At 44.1% G+C, this 14,871-nt stretch overlaps 1 protein-coding gene across 1 annotated transcript; it reads left to right on the forward strand.

Annotated features, from left to right (window-relative positions):
- Window positions 1–1,237: 1,237 nt before the first annotated feature.
- dcn (decorin) lies at window positions 1,238–12,597 on the forward strand. The gene is made up of 8 exons (XM_061761602.1): window positions 1,238–1,430; window positions 6,427–6,683; window positions 8,998–9,110; window positions 9,722–9,935; window positions 10,023–10,136; window positions 10,207–10,300; window positions 10,826–10,964; window positions 11,691–12,597. Exons 2-8 carry the CDS (start codon window positions 6,449–6,451, stop codon window positions 11,889–11,891), a joined length of 1,110 nt encoding a protein of 369 aa, XP_061617586.1. The 5' UTR covers window positions 1,238–1,430; window positions 6,427–6,448; the 3' UTR covers window positions 11,892–12,597.
- Window positions 12,598–14,871: the final 2,274 nt, after the last annotated feature.

Below are 14,871 nucleotides of genomic sequence, written 5' to 3' on the forward strand. Positions count from 1 at the left end.
ATCGGAATTTAAAAGCTAAGGATTCTACCCCAAGCGACAAAATGGGCGTTGGTTTCGGTCATCGTCTCTCGGCAAACGGACTAAGATGGAGCCTTTCATCACATTTGGGGCTAACGTGTGTGTGTGTGTGGTCCACCCTCTGTCTTATGTAGATGTGTGTCTGTCGGAGGGGGTGAAGCAACAGACAGGATGAAACCTGCTCCCCTGCTATCTGATTCTGTTTAGTCTCCAAAATGAACTCCCACTCGATGCGAGTATCAAGCGATTGAACAAATCGTTGCGTCTGAAGCAGAGTCCACTTTGGAAAGACCCATGCAAATGGCCCTAAGATTGATCTTCAAACAAGATGGTGGACTTCCTTTGTGTGCTCGGGCATGGCTTCTTGAGACTTTTTGCTGGGTCTACTTATGATAGACACGTCTACCAAAATTCATTGCTAACGCGAAACCCACGTTGGGGGCGGAATTTTTTAAAATGATTGTAGTGGTTGCTTCAAACCAAAGTGGCAGACTTTGTGTGTCTTTTGGAGCATCGGTTCCTGATCATTTTTTGTGGGTCTACTTGTCATGGACACGCCTACCAAATTTCATGATGTAAAACTTAATTCGGGGGCTGAATTAAAACAAAGGAAAAATCAAGAGTGTGCTACCAAGGCAAAACAGCTGCTTTAGATCAAAATGGCAGACATGTTTTGAGCTGCCTACTGAATGTCATTTGCCTCGGCGAAAACTGGCAAAAAAAAAAAAAAAAAACCTTTACAATTGTCCGACATTTTGAGTATGGGATCACCCTCAAATGGATGGTTGACTTATTGAAAACAACTAAACAATTTCGCACCACATGCTCAGACCCTCATGACTTCTTTTTCTCATCATTTGATGCACCAAGTCGCTGAGGATGAAGAACAGGACTTCTCCTTCCGCTCCGGTCCCATACATCCCTGATGACTGGAGTTCTAAATAGGTGGGAATAATGGGACTAAATTAGGCAGGAGTGTGTTAATGAGAATGAAGTGAAGGAGCGTCATGTCCTCCCTATCATTACCAGATGTCCCAGCGCCTGCCAGCTGAATCATTGCTCCACTCTCCCTTTCTTCCCCTCCTTCTTCGTTGCCTTTTTCTTCCCTTTCCAGCTGTTTTTGTTGCCTGGCCTCCACCAATTGTTTCGGGTCTTCGCCCTCCCTCCTCTCTTTTTTCTCCTCTCTCTCTCCTTTTCAGTGTCTCTCTCCCCTCCCCTTATTGTGACAGAGCACACCTGCTTGATCTCCGCTGTCGAGCGCTCCCGAGTCCAATTACCACAAACGCCCGAGAAGCCGCTTTTCGCTGCCTCATCCCCCCCGAAAAAACAAACTCGACTGGATTTTTTTGGGTTTTTTTTTTTTTCAGGGAGTCCAACCTCTGCTCTTTAACTTCTGCTTCTACTGGGAACAGGTTGGTTGGTGCATCCTTTTCACTTTTGGGGGAGAGTGATGGGTTATGGGTGTTATGGGTGGGAAAAGTGCTGCGGGAATTATGGGGAATGTTTTTTTTAAATGGTGTCATTTCATGTATATTCCTTTTCTATGTCTTTGCAAGCTTTTCTGATTCCCACTTGGAATTCCACTCAGGCACCCTTTTGCCGGGATAAAGGGGGTGTGGTGGGTGCCTGTTGATGCTAGTCCCTCATGCTCCCCCCTTTGGCCTTTTGTTCATCCAGTTCAGCCTTTTTCCTGCCTTTTTCGTAGCCAAGTGGACTGTTTTGACACTTGGCCGATTGATTGTTTGGATGGAGCCCATGTGGAACCTCCTGCATTCCTGTGTGGCGACGGCTCGAAAATCTAATTTTTCTGGGTTTACACAGAGAGAACAGGACTCCGGGGGGAGGCGTTTGTTCTCAATTGTGTTGGGAAAAGGTTTGGATTTGCTGCATAAATGAGGGGAAACAAGCATTTCTCTGTGATGATTCACCCCATTAATATTAGTAATGGCTTGTTTTTGAGCAGCAAATCCCCTTATCTGTCAGAAAAAGAACCGCCTCCTACCCACCGCTTTCCTGCAGGAGCCAAATTGCTCAAGGGGCAGTTTAAAGGCTTTGGATGCAAGATGATTTTAAAAAAACAACAACAAAAAACTTTGTACCTGCCCTTAATCCTATAATTGCACAGCTTCCATCCTCGATCATTGAGAGAAGGTTTCAGCTAACTCATTACATCGTCTTTGCCAGCAGCAAAGGTGGGGGGGGGGGGGGGGGGGGGGGCACCTAATGGGACTCAGCTGCAGTGGAAAAAAAAGAGAGACAAAAGTGATGAAAATCTGGGCTTGGAGGACAATCAGCATGGAGCCAAGCAGATGTTTAACATTTGAAGCAGCCATGAGTGAATGGAAGGTTTGTGCAGTGGAGATCTGCTCTTCTTTTCCATCTGGTGTCCAAAAGCTCAAGAACAATGCAAGCTGCACGTCTTTCCGGTTAGGAGGATCAAACAGGCGAGGAACATACCAAATGCGACAGGGGGATGGAGTTGGGCGGTGGCTGAAATGTGGCTGATCATGCAAAAAAAAAAACTATTAATGGTTAAGTCTATTGTCTTATAAGGGGATTCTCATTCTCTCAATCCTGAGTGTTTGCACATGTTCTCTCTTGTGAAATCTCCTGATAAGTCACAAATCCATCGTCAGGAGCTCTTCCAGAAACTTTTTCATCAGCAACCACGTGGGAGGAGGAGGGAGGGGGACGGGGGATGTGGGGTTCGGAGGGACACAACATGTTTTAAACGTCCCGTGGCCTGTAAATACCTTCAAACGCAAGGACAGTATGGCCTCCTTCAATGTTGTCAAAAGTCGAATGTAAACTGGGAACCGAATGGAGGAAAAATGATGTGAGCCAGAGCTGCTTCCTGTCTGGGATTCATTAGGAGTGCTGGGGCCACATTTGGGGGAGGGGGAGACTGCAACAAAGGGATGGTGGGTGGGTTGGGGGGACTGGGAGGGAGACTTTGTTTGTAGTCATGTAGTATATGAAGTTATGAATCATGTTTAGGGTCCGCAGAGAAGAACATGGAGATATTTTCCAGAAGGGGATGCCAAATTGTGGTGAAGTCAACGCACACAAAAACATCATCCGAAGTGCCAACTCATAGCGGCGCGTGGATCGATCCAAATATCGATACCAACGTTGCTATTGATCACTGATACCAGTCTCTACTTCAGTTCAATGAAAATTCCCATTTAGCCATCCAGCTTAAGTATTAAAAAAGTATAGGTATTTACTTGTTATTGGATCGAACAGTTTGGATTAATCCACCTTCTTCTTCTTCTTAATTATCCAAAAAATATTGGCATCGGTGATACTCACCCTGGATGTACTTGGTATCGAATCAATATCAAATTTAGTGGTATCGCGCACCACCCCAGATGCACGCTCAAGACAAAAGGCTTAGCCTTAATCCACCTTAATTATTGAAAAATATCAGTACCAAATTTTGCAGAATCACACACGACCCCAGACGGAGCCTCAATTAGTTCCATTATGCCTTTAAATGGACTGTGGGCCTTTTTAAGGGTGCATACAGGGTAGAGGGGGTGCACCATTTTTTCCCGGGAGGTTTTTAACACATCACGAATAAGTCTGGCTAAGAGTTAGTTAGCCCCCGTCACCACTTGTTAAATGAGTTGGACTTTTTGGAACTTGTGATGACTCAACCAAAAAGCATGTTTAAAAACAGCTAAATCCTTTCTGTGGTAAGTCCCTGAAGTACCTGCCACACACACACACACACACACACGCAAAGCCACAGCTGGGAAATATTACGACTCCAGTTAAAAAGGAATGCCGTGAAAAATGATCAGCAATCATCCCTGTGAAAATATCCTTGTGGCGCACTGAAAGAGAGACAAAACATAAACATTGATTTTTTTTCGGCGGGGGGGTGAAGAAAGCAACATTTTCCTTTGAGGTGCAGATAAGAAGTGTTTGCGGTGGAGACGTGTTGCGGCGCGTTTTGACGCATGTCCTGGTTTCGGCGGATTCTCGACGAGGCCATCATCCCGCCAGCCCTACGGACACACTCGTGAAAAGGAGGTCTACGCCTGAAGGCGTGGCAGGTTGTCTCATGTCTCCTCGCAAGAAAGAGAAGAAATTGTGCAGAGCAAACACAGAATGCAGTGCACAGGCTCTTCTGACTAACGTGGCAGCAGTTTTACCAAACTTCGTGATGAAAACAATAACAATGAGCCACATGCTGCTTCACCAAGTCTTGCCTGTTCTAAGTTTTTATCACAGGAAGCCATCCTGACAGAGATGGTGCCAGCCCTGCCTCATTTTTGAAGAAATGGTTGAAACCAAGAAGTCAATATAGGCATGATTTTAGATCAAATTCAACTGAAACAAGAAAGAAATTAGCTATGTTTGATTTTTTTTTTTAGAGGGATGGCGCATGGCTTGAAAAGATAAACAAACCAAGTATCGGATCATGTAGGACTCTCTTGTTTTACAGATGGGATTACCAATGGATGCGCATTGCCAGATGCGCATCCAATCCCAACAATGAACATTGCCATTGAAGGAACCCCACCCTAAACAAACAACCTAAAAGCGTCTCGACCCACCATGCGTGCAGACGTCTTTTCTCTTCTTTTTCGCTGAATTTGTTCTTTTTTGAGATAAGAGAGCTTGACACGGCCAAGATGACTCAGCCTGCGAGCAGAGTGGAACAACATGTCCTCTGGATCTCATGAAGCCCAGACAAGAAGTCTTTGTTGAGACAACATGGCAAACATGGTGGAAAGTGCAGCAACATGGGGGTTTTCTTCTCGTAAACAGATTACTAATCAAATGCAGTCCATTCTAGCTTAAATGGAAGTGGCCGGAGACGAGGTTTACAGCATTTTTGCTGGACGAGGGTCATCATTATGACTCGGGTCCGACCGTCACCCCCGCGGCCTCACGTAACCCGGCTCAGATGGATACTGTTCGCAGTATCAAGCGCCATAACAATGCTGTCAGAGTATAACAGTCAATCAGCGGCAAACGGTTGCGATTTCCGGGCAGTCGCGCCAAACGACTTGTTAGCCGCATGTGGCTCATGTGTGCCCTTTCATTATGGAGCTTACAGAGGCTACGAAGCATGGCGAGAAGATTGGCGGGTCCACGCGCTGCGAAAGGTCAGCGAGTGTGTATTTCACTTGGGTTGTGTGTATAGAAACAGTGTAGACTAGTGAACGACGGCAGTCAAAAGCGAATAAAATTACATTTTTATTAGCTTATAAACTGTATTATTGGACGACCTGATGTGTAATGTTGTAGAAAAGCTAATCATAGTAATGTAAGATTAGGCTATGCAATGTGGATAAATGGTAAAAAAAACAAAACAAAACAAATCAATCAAGTCTTACTATAAATCAAGCCATTTTTTTAAAAACAAAGTCTGACTACAGATGTCAGTTTTAACAATGTCTTCCAATATTGTAGATTATTGATTCTCAACTGGTGGGTCAGGACTCAAATCTTTCAATATTTTGAAAGGCATGCATCAGAAACGCTATTAAACAGCCTCTTCCTTAAAAAGTGCTATTGGTGTTTTTATAGCATAATAATTCAGACTTAAAACGGTAATATAATGCTTGCTCTGGTCTGCAGCATTCTTTTAATAGAAAGAAGACAAACGATTGATGTTGCAATTACCTAAAACGAAAAGAGATATTCATTTTTGTACAGCCAGTTTTCATGTTCATCCTCAGTTGATAAGGTTCACATTTCAAAATACGATACAGTATACAGTACACGTTTCCAGAGGATATTTGCCTTTATTGTTCTTGACTTTTCTAAAAGTGGGTCACGACTTAATGATAATAAGAAAATGTGGTTCAACAATTGAGAACCAATGCTATACATCATATTAAAAACATCTGACTCTACAGCATCCCAATTTTTTAATGACAATGACAAAGTCTGACAATAAGTCTGTCATTGCTTTATTAATCATGTCATATGAAGAATATACACATCATACTACACGTCATACCATACACAATGTCTTACTGTGCATCATGCCATTTTTTAACAAAGTCTGGCTGTACATGTCATTTTTCATCAAGTCTGCCCTTCAACATAGTATTGTGCGATTTTCCTCTTTGGTTGAGCAACAATCAGGCCGAGCCCCCCGACCTGGTGAAACTGACACGCAAGCTTTTAACCTGATTTGGCCTTCAACTACCAGCTTTCACCTTTAACCTTCAACATCTCCATTATCCATTATGTCCCTTCACCTGCTTTGTCTTCTATATTGACACCTGAGTCTGATTTGGCCTTCAACTACCAACTTTCACCTTTAACCTTCAACATCTCCATTATCGTCTCCCTTCACCTGCTTTGTCTTCTACATTGACACTTTAGTCTGATTCCATTTCCGAATTGAAGACTTGCCGATGTTTTTTTTCCCTGTTCCTGCAGGCTTCTTTCCACTAGCAGCACCATGCGGTCAGCCTGTCTCTCTCTGCTCCTGGTCACCGCCTGCTGGGCGCTTCCCTTCCGCCAATCTGGTTTCCTGGACTTCATGATGGAGGATGAGCCCGGCTCCGGTCTGCCCGTGTTGCCCAGAAAGGTGGACGAGCCCAGACAGGTGGACGAACCCATGATGTTCCCTGAAGGACCCAAGTGCCCTTTCCGCTGCCAGTGCCACCTGCGCGTGGTCCAGTGCTCCGACCTCGGTAAGACCGCTACACGGGGTGAAATTTCCAAGTGTTAGGGTTATTGCTCCATCCACCTGACACCGCAAGGGATTATCAGCCCCGAAACAGCAGCATTTCACAGTCTTAATCCATCAGGAGGAAATTGCTTTCCAGAAACGCGTGGAACGGAGGAAAAACCTGACCGTCCAATGTTAATGAAGCACAAATGTTCTCCGAAAAAAAAAAAACACTTCAAAAGCAGAATTACTCTCCTCACAGTCACAACAGTTTACCCAAATGTTATCGTTTGTCTAATCTGACGTATGACATATACCAAAGACAAAAAAAAAAAAAAAGGTCCTCTTTCCGCTTTTGTTTAAAAAGCAAGGGGTGCTCAGAACTCAGGATTAAGCGGGGAGTCATAGACAAACTGGGTTAAAATACCAAGTGCCTGGCCGGACTCCCTAAAACCACACAAACGTCCGACACGTCCGACATAAACATTCCACGTGAAGTCCACGGTAGCAGTACCCGGGGGTACAAATGACACTTAGCGAGGGTTATGAAAACACTGTGGCTGCATCGTCATGGTGACAGTAATAACAGGAATTGAGGAGCCGCCAGGAGGCTCCTTGTATGGTGATTAGAAACATGTGACTGTTAAAAGCGGTACACCAACAACAGGCGTGACAGGTGACTTTAATTATGACCAAGTAAGCTGAATGACGCAAGAGGTTTCTTGCCACTCGAGTTAAAGGTAGTTTTAATGGTCTCATGTACAGTACATGGTCTAGCAAAACTTGCTCTTTGCAATAAACCCATCCCAGACGCGCACTCGCCAGAAAACAAATCCAGAACTTGTGTCAATAACTTTACAAGGAACTGACTGAATTTGAAAATATATCTTTACTTTCTCCTCCTAACTTTATCAAAATAGGCCGAGGTGTGACTAGAGAGAGATAAACTCAACCGCGGTTGAGATTTTGGGGATTTATATGCCAGGGGGAAAAAAAGGGACGGCAGCGAACATGAACCAGGGCGCATTCATGATGATGACGCAACAAATATTCTCCATCCATACCCTCCTTCAAGAGAATTGCTTAATGTTGTCGGCTCCAAGAATGATTCATGGCAAATGGGTTGCTTGTGCCAGCCTAAACATCAAAAGTTTCTGCCGTTTAAAAATTCTGGTATCTAAAAAACACATACGTATGTGTTAAGGTTTTTTTTTTCAGTTGTTATTATGAGCTAATTTAGCATTTTTTTTCTTAGTTCACAGCGTGAGCCAATTATGGGCATTTTTTTTTATTACTACTTGTGTTTCAGAGTCTGTACTTTTTTACTTTTACTCTAGTAGACTTTGAATTAGTACTTCTACTTTCACCAGTTTTATACAAGTACTCCTCTACTTTAGTACAGAGAGAGAACTTTTGCTGCCTCTGTTGATAAACAATCCCGATAAGACAAACCAAAAGGTTGTTGATAGCTAAGTGCGCAGTTTGCCGCAGACCAAAGACTCATCGATCAGAGACGTCATATTCTCATAATCCACTTCTGCAACCATGGGGAGGAAATTTGCTTAACGTGTGGGAAGTGATTCAAACGTGGCTTCGCAATCAAGCGTCGTCATTCATGGTGACTTTCAACTGCGGGGGCGAGACTTACTGCGCTTCTCTTATCCATTTCCTGGACGTCAATCGCCTTATTTTGCTCTCCAGATTTCAAGCGTTGCGTGAAGTTTGACATAATCTACAGCTAAACTACTAAAGCCCGTCGTGCCACACCCATTGTGTTTGGCTACATTTTTCGGGTTTAATATAAAACAAATCTGGTAGGGTGGGCTGAGGAGCTCAAACCTCAAACCAGACCTCAAAAACAAAAACAGTTTTTTCCCTGCCCCTTCCCCTCAAATGTAAAGGAACACATTGCGTGTTGTCACAGATGGCAAAACGCCGTAACCGTCAGATGCCGCTCCTTCGAAGCATCTCTCGCCTTTAGCGCAGGTGTCAGTTTCGCAAGTCGCTTCGACGGCCCGTGTCGTGCAAAGCTAAAACCTGAGCTCAGCCTGCAGGTATGTCGCTCAGGAAATTTGTTTCCAGTTCCATTTCCTGCCATGTGTGTCTCAGAGAATACTGAATATTTATTGTTATTTGGTCCCTTAGAAATGTCAGCATCTTGTCAACACCTTGTGTCCTAGTTCTTGTCTTTTGGACCTTATGTGGACTCAAACAATTTCCATGAAATGTTATGGAGAGGTGGAGGAATTTTAAATCCTGATGAACATTCAAATCTAGGAGTCTTTTGTTGACATTTTTGGATAGTTTGGTCTCAAGTCTTTGGTTTGTGTTCCCAGGTCTGAAGGAGGTTCCCAAGGACATACCAGACGACACCACTCTGCTCGACCTGCAGAACAACAAGATCACCGAGATCAAGGAGAACGACTTCAAGAACCTCAAGGGGCTGCACGTAAGAGACCGGAGTCAGTGGGGATACACTCGTAGTTTCCATGCACCTGGCAACTAATGAATTCACCAGTTCTCATCAAGGTGGGATAGCGATGAATCTTCTGGTACTGCCACTCCCTCAATCGCCAGGTGCACGGAAACTATTCACGTCAATTTCTGAGATCTGGTTCTCCCGTCGGAATGGGCCACATTCCTCGCATCGCCTCGCGTCTGTTTACACAAGCGTGGAACAGCAGGAGACGAACACCAGTGTGGACTTGAACTTTCCCCCCTCCCCCTTGTGCTGACGACTGATAAGCGCCCAGGATGTAATGGAAAGGTTTATCGTTACCTTTCAGGAACGTGATATTGTGGAGAAACTTGACTTGAAATGTCAGAATGCTAGAAGGACTCAAAATGACTTCTTTACAAGGCCTCCCAGCCTGGGAAAATAATGATTTTTTTTTTTTTTTGATGATGTGTTAACACATGGTTATAGGCTTGGCAAAACATTGCGGTCTGGCTTGGTTTATGGACTCTGGTTATATCATTGCTCCCAATTACAATGCAAAAGTGTTGTGCTGATTGGAAATAGAGCATAAGTTGATGATTTCAATGTTTTTCCATCCACAGGCATTGATCCTGGTGAACAACAAGATCAGCAACATCCATGCCAAGGCCCTTAACCCTCTGACTAAGCTTCAGCGCCTCTACCTGTCCAAAAACAATTTGAAGGAGATGCCGGCCAACATGCCCAAGAGCCTGCAAGAGTTGCGCATCCACGAGAACGAGATCACCAAGATCAAGAAGGCCTCCTTCCAGGGAATGTCCCATGTCATCGTCATGGGTAAATCAAATAAAACAAACGTCCAATGTGTATTCCACAGGGATGAATTTTGTCCACATTCTTCTGATTATTTAATTATCTTCACAGAGCTCGGATCCAACCCCGTGAAGAGCGCAGGGATTGATTCCGGGGCATTTGCTGACCTCAAGAGAGTCTCCTACATTCGTATTGCGGACACTCAGATCACGGAGATTCCCAAAGGTACTCCGTTAATTTAACTTGATGTATTCAGCCTCAACAATGATGTTTTGGTGTTGTTGTTTTTGCACAGGTCTACCAAGCTCACTCTCTGAGCTCCACCTGGATGGAAACAAAATCTCCAAGGTCACCGCCGAGAGTATGAAGGGCCTCAAGCAGCTGGCCAAGTATTCAAATATTTTGTTTCTCTCTTTTGCACATCAACCCCGTTTGCCAGAAGTAAAATTACAGGATGTTTAAGTGAGTGTTTAAGTCTTCTTAGTTGGAGGACAAATGTGAGGTATGAAGCAGAGCAAAAACAGTATTCTCTTGAAGTGGGCCATACCGGAGGTCTTCCCACGAGACTGGCACTTTTGATACACTGGATTTGGGATTTTTCATCCTTTTCAAATCTCTTGATCTCCTTGGATACAGTTTGGCAAAGCAAACAATAGTTGCGGGATTGTCCAAATGACTGGTTTGGAAATAAAATAGACTGTGGAAATTTTGGAATGAACAAAGAGAACTTTGATGCAGCACCAGTAGAATGTGTTTCACCTTCCATTTCGTCAAACTGAAGTCTTGGATTGGGACAGCGAGAGGTGTGAGGAGACCATGTTTCCGTGTCATAATTTTCTCACTGGCTACTACCACTGTACAACTAATGATAATCATACAATGAGCTAAGTGGTGATGTCACTTGTTCCCCATAGGCTGGGTTTGAGCCACAATGAGATCAGCTTGGTGGAGAACGGCACCCTGGTGAACGTCCCCCACCTGCGGGAGCTCCATCTGGACAACAACGCCCTGACTACCGTGCCCCCCGGCCTGCCTGACCACAAATACATCCAGGTTAGACTTGAACTTGGGATTGCAATGACTGGTTCCCAGCTATTAAACAATGACACACGATACGTTTGTCATTGTTTAATAGCACATGTATTCACATGTAGTCATTTTCTCTGCTCGTTAGGGAGACTGCTGATGTCCCATCCTTGTGGGATGTGTTTGACTTATTTTCTCTCATTTTAAAAAGTTCATTGTCCCAAGAAGACAATCATGGGACATTCACCCCATTTGAGCAAGTATTTATGAGACAGCAAATAGTGCTGGCTCTCATGAGAAACACATTGTTTCTTTGCGGGATTCATTGGAAACGAATCAGAATCCTTCACAACCATTCAGTTTGAGAGGCTGCTCATAATCTTTTATTATTGTGATATAACTGTATCTTATTTTGTAATACCTCTGTGAGTTTGAATTGAGTTATGGCCTCCATTCGGGAGGTTTTCAGCAGCATTTGAAAACGTGTAGAATCTGGCCAAAACGACTTCACCAGTTGCCATGTAACTTAGCCAGCGTTTTCTTTAATTTCCAAATTCGGATTGCATAGCCATTGTATTCCCGAGCACTCTTGTAGTTTGCATCTGTTTTTATTGCATACATCCGTCACGGACATACAGGAATTTCCAGTCTCTTTGTTTTCTGTGTTGCTGATCAGATTAAGCGCTCACAGAGACTGGGTATTATCTGTTTGAAACAATGATTGCACGTTATTAATTCAATTCCTTTCCACAGGTGGTCTACCTCCATGCCAACAAGATTGGTGTGGTGGGAACGGAAGATTTCTGCCCCCCTGGCTTCAACACAAAGAAAGCCATGTACTCGGGCATCAGCCTGTTCAGCAACCCTGTTCCCTACTGGGAAGTGCAGCCCATCACCTTCCGCTGCGTCTTCGACCGCTCCGCCATCCAGCTGGGCAACTACAGGAAGAAGTAGAGAGGCTCTGTCCCCAACGCCCGCCATCTTTCACCACCACAACCACCACCGAGGAAATGTGCATTTGTAAATGAGCGTGTGAAAGTGTGTGTGTTTGACCACTGATCGTCACCCCTCTGACCCAACTTTCTCCTGATGGTGGACATGGACCTCAAGCACATTTAGTTTTTTTTGACATTGTTTTTTTTTAGCTCGGCTTCGGTTGGTAGTAAACACGGCTTGCAGCAAACACCCACTGCAAATCATTGGTAGAGCCGTAATATATTCTCACACTCATACTGTAGCATAGTCATGTGCATCATATGGGACACATCATTTTTTTGTAGACGAGGCCTGTGGAGCAGGCGGCAAAGTCGAGAATGTTTTCAGTCATTTCTGTTTTCACGAAAGCGTCATTTCCATCGCTTCCTCACGCTTGCTACGCATCTCCTCTTCCGCTTTTGATGTCCAGTGAGAACCAAGGTTCCTTTCTAAATTTAGAATAAACCATATATGTTTTAAATGTCACTCCCAAAGATTTATATGCATGCTTTTGCTGTTTTTCTGGAATGTCTTCTTAATGTTCTTTCCACTGCTACTCCATTGTTAGTTTCAAGAGAAGGGTGTCCCGTGCACCCGTACGTTAGTGTGAATGTTGGATGTATAGACACTGTATATAAATGCTGTATAAAAACCTCTCATTGCATACAAAAGGCACAAGAACTTATCACAGCTTAAACGTATAATTAATTTATCAACAACAAAGGTGTTCCTCTTCATCTCCAGAGCAGGGGTCTCCCGCAAAAGGTGTCCTGAAAGAATAAAAACCCTAATGGAAAACCTTTGCGATGGTTGTAATGACAGAAATGACCGTGCATTGTCGTCATCAGTCACTTCCAGGGAAACAAGACCAAAGAGATGGTAAGATCGTTGCAGAAGACGGTGCAAGACTCCAGAAATATACCACATCCTGGTCCACTAGCGAGCAGGAAACACCACCTTAGCATTGTCTAACTTTACGTGACCATTTTTATGGTCCGAGACAAAGAAATATTGACACAAGGAGCACATTCAGCCTCTGTGATTTACAGCTCTTCAGAGACTGTGGGAATATTTAGGTTAAAGAAATGGAGCGGGACTCTGTGGGCGAGACAAAGCTGTTAGCTTCAAATAAGCCTTTGCGCTCAAAGATTGACATCGATCTTTTGCCGCAACATCTGTAAAAACGTCCTGACAATTGAGCTGTAGGGATCAAACGAACCTTTTCCGAGACCTCCACGTTTGAGGACCAAGCCTGGAAAGGTGACTCCATCTAGAGATGGTCTAAAACCAGGAAGTGCTTAGTGATATCAATCAGGATAATGGTGACGAATGGGTTCTATTTTCCTTTGTAAACCAACGTAGGCTCACAGACATCGACAAGGCGCAATGGTTGCGGGGAGGAGCAGAGTCCTTTTCAGGTTTTCATGTCAACGTATAGGGACACAAACTAGCTCTAGATGGTCGACACCGACCTGACCAGAAATGACGGTCCACATACCCCAGTGAACTTCAGCCACCAGATGGCATCTCTCACTCTGGACTCAGGAGAACTATTTTTTGTTTCTTGTTACATCTTTGCTTTTACCAAACAAATGATCTTTTATCGAAAGCATATATTCCAATTCATTTGGACATCAATTGAAAACAGTTCACAAGAATTGATGAACATATTTACATGAGACTCATTAAAGCCTCAAACAGAAACCACAGAAGACTTTCAGGTTGGTGAATAATATATGATGGTGAGGACTAGGTTTCCTCATGCATGTCTGTTGCCCCCATGTGGCACATAGGCACATTGCTTCTATTCACAGACACAGACAAACACACACACACACACACACACACACACACAAACACGCTCAATTTGTCTGTCGTCAAGCCCTGTAAGCCTAATTACCTCCTTGAGACTCATTACCCACCATTTAGCGGGTGGCTGCAAGGGCAGTTTTATGCGTGTGTCATGCGTGCTTTGGGTTGATGTGTGAAAATCCTCAAACGAGAGGGAGAAAAAATACATTTCCATTTGCTTTGGTCACACAATAAATTGATGCTTGTAGAGGGTGTTTACATGAGTAGAGCGATCAAACTGAACTCGAGCTGATGCGTCTTTGATTCTCGGCCTTGGTTGTTCTAATCTTTAATCTAACACCAAATCCCATTAGGAATATCCAAATCAACCCCACAGATGACCACTTTATCGCTCGTGGAGATTCTCTTCGGCACTTGTGCAGCACATGTGCCCCCGCGAGGGCTTGTTTCGACCACATGGCCGCACGGCAGAGACAGAAGGTGGCGTCTGGCTGCTTGTCTGAGAGTTTATTAGAGGACTCAGTGTGTCGGTGCCAAGGCGTCCCAGAATATCCCTGTTTGCTAATGCTGCGTGTGCCCGGACCTGTGAACAGCCCTGTCGGAGCATGTGCATCCCATTGGTTTCTGTGCACTTATTCACTACATGTGTGTGTGTGCGTGCGTGTGCGTATACGTGTGTGTGTATGTCAGCCTGGGAAGTGCTTGTTGTTTCATGTCATTCGCCGCAAAATTTTCCCAGTGCAACAATGATGAAATCTGCCACAAAACCATTTTTCATCATTAGATCATTTTATCATAAGATCTAATGTGGACACTTGTTATGAAACAAGATTAAACAAAGGAGACACCTTTATGTGAATAGCTGTACATCATTTCATTTGTGTTGCAGTGGCTGTGAGCCAGTGGATTTGGTTTAATTGCCAATTTGCTATTACCAAAAACACTAACTGAACAACCTTTTGCAATCTCATTGGTTATAAAATGGGATTTGATATTATCGCAAATGTACTCAAACGGACTAAAGTGGAGTTTTTGACCATAAGGGACTGATCGATACCAACCGGCTGGTGCCTCACTGCAGACTCGCTAGGTACCAAGTTCCTTTTTCGTACATTTCCAAGGACAATCAGACAGTTTTCTCCACAGT

This window comes from Phyllopteryx taeniolatus, chromosome 22 (assembly GCF_024500385.1).
Source record: "Phyllopteryx taeniolatus isolate TA_2022b chromosome 22, UOR_Ptae_1.2, whole genome shotgun sequence".
NCBI classification, from domain to species: domain Eukaryota; kingdom Metazoa; phylum Chordata; class Actinopteri; order Syngnathiformes; family Syngnathidae; genus Phyllopteryx; species Phyllopteryx taeniolatus.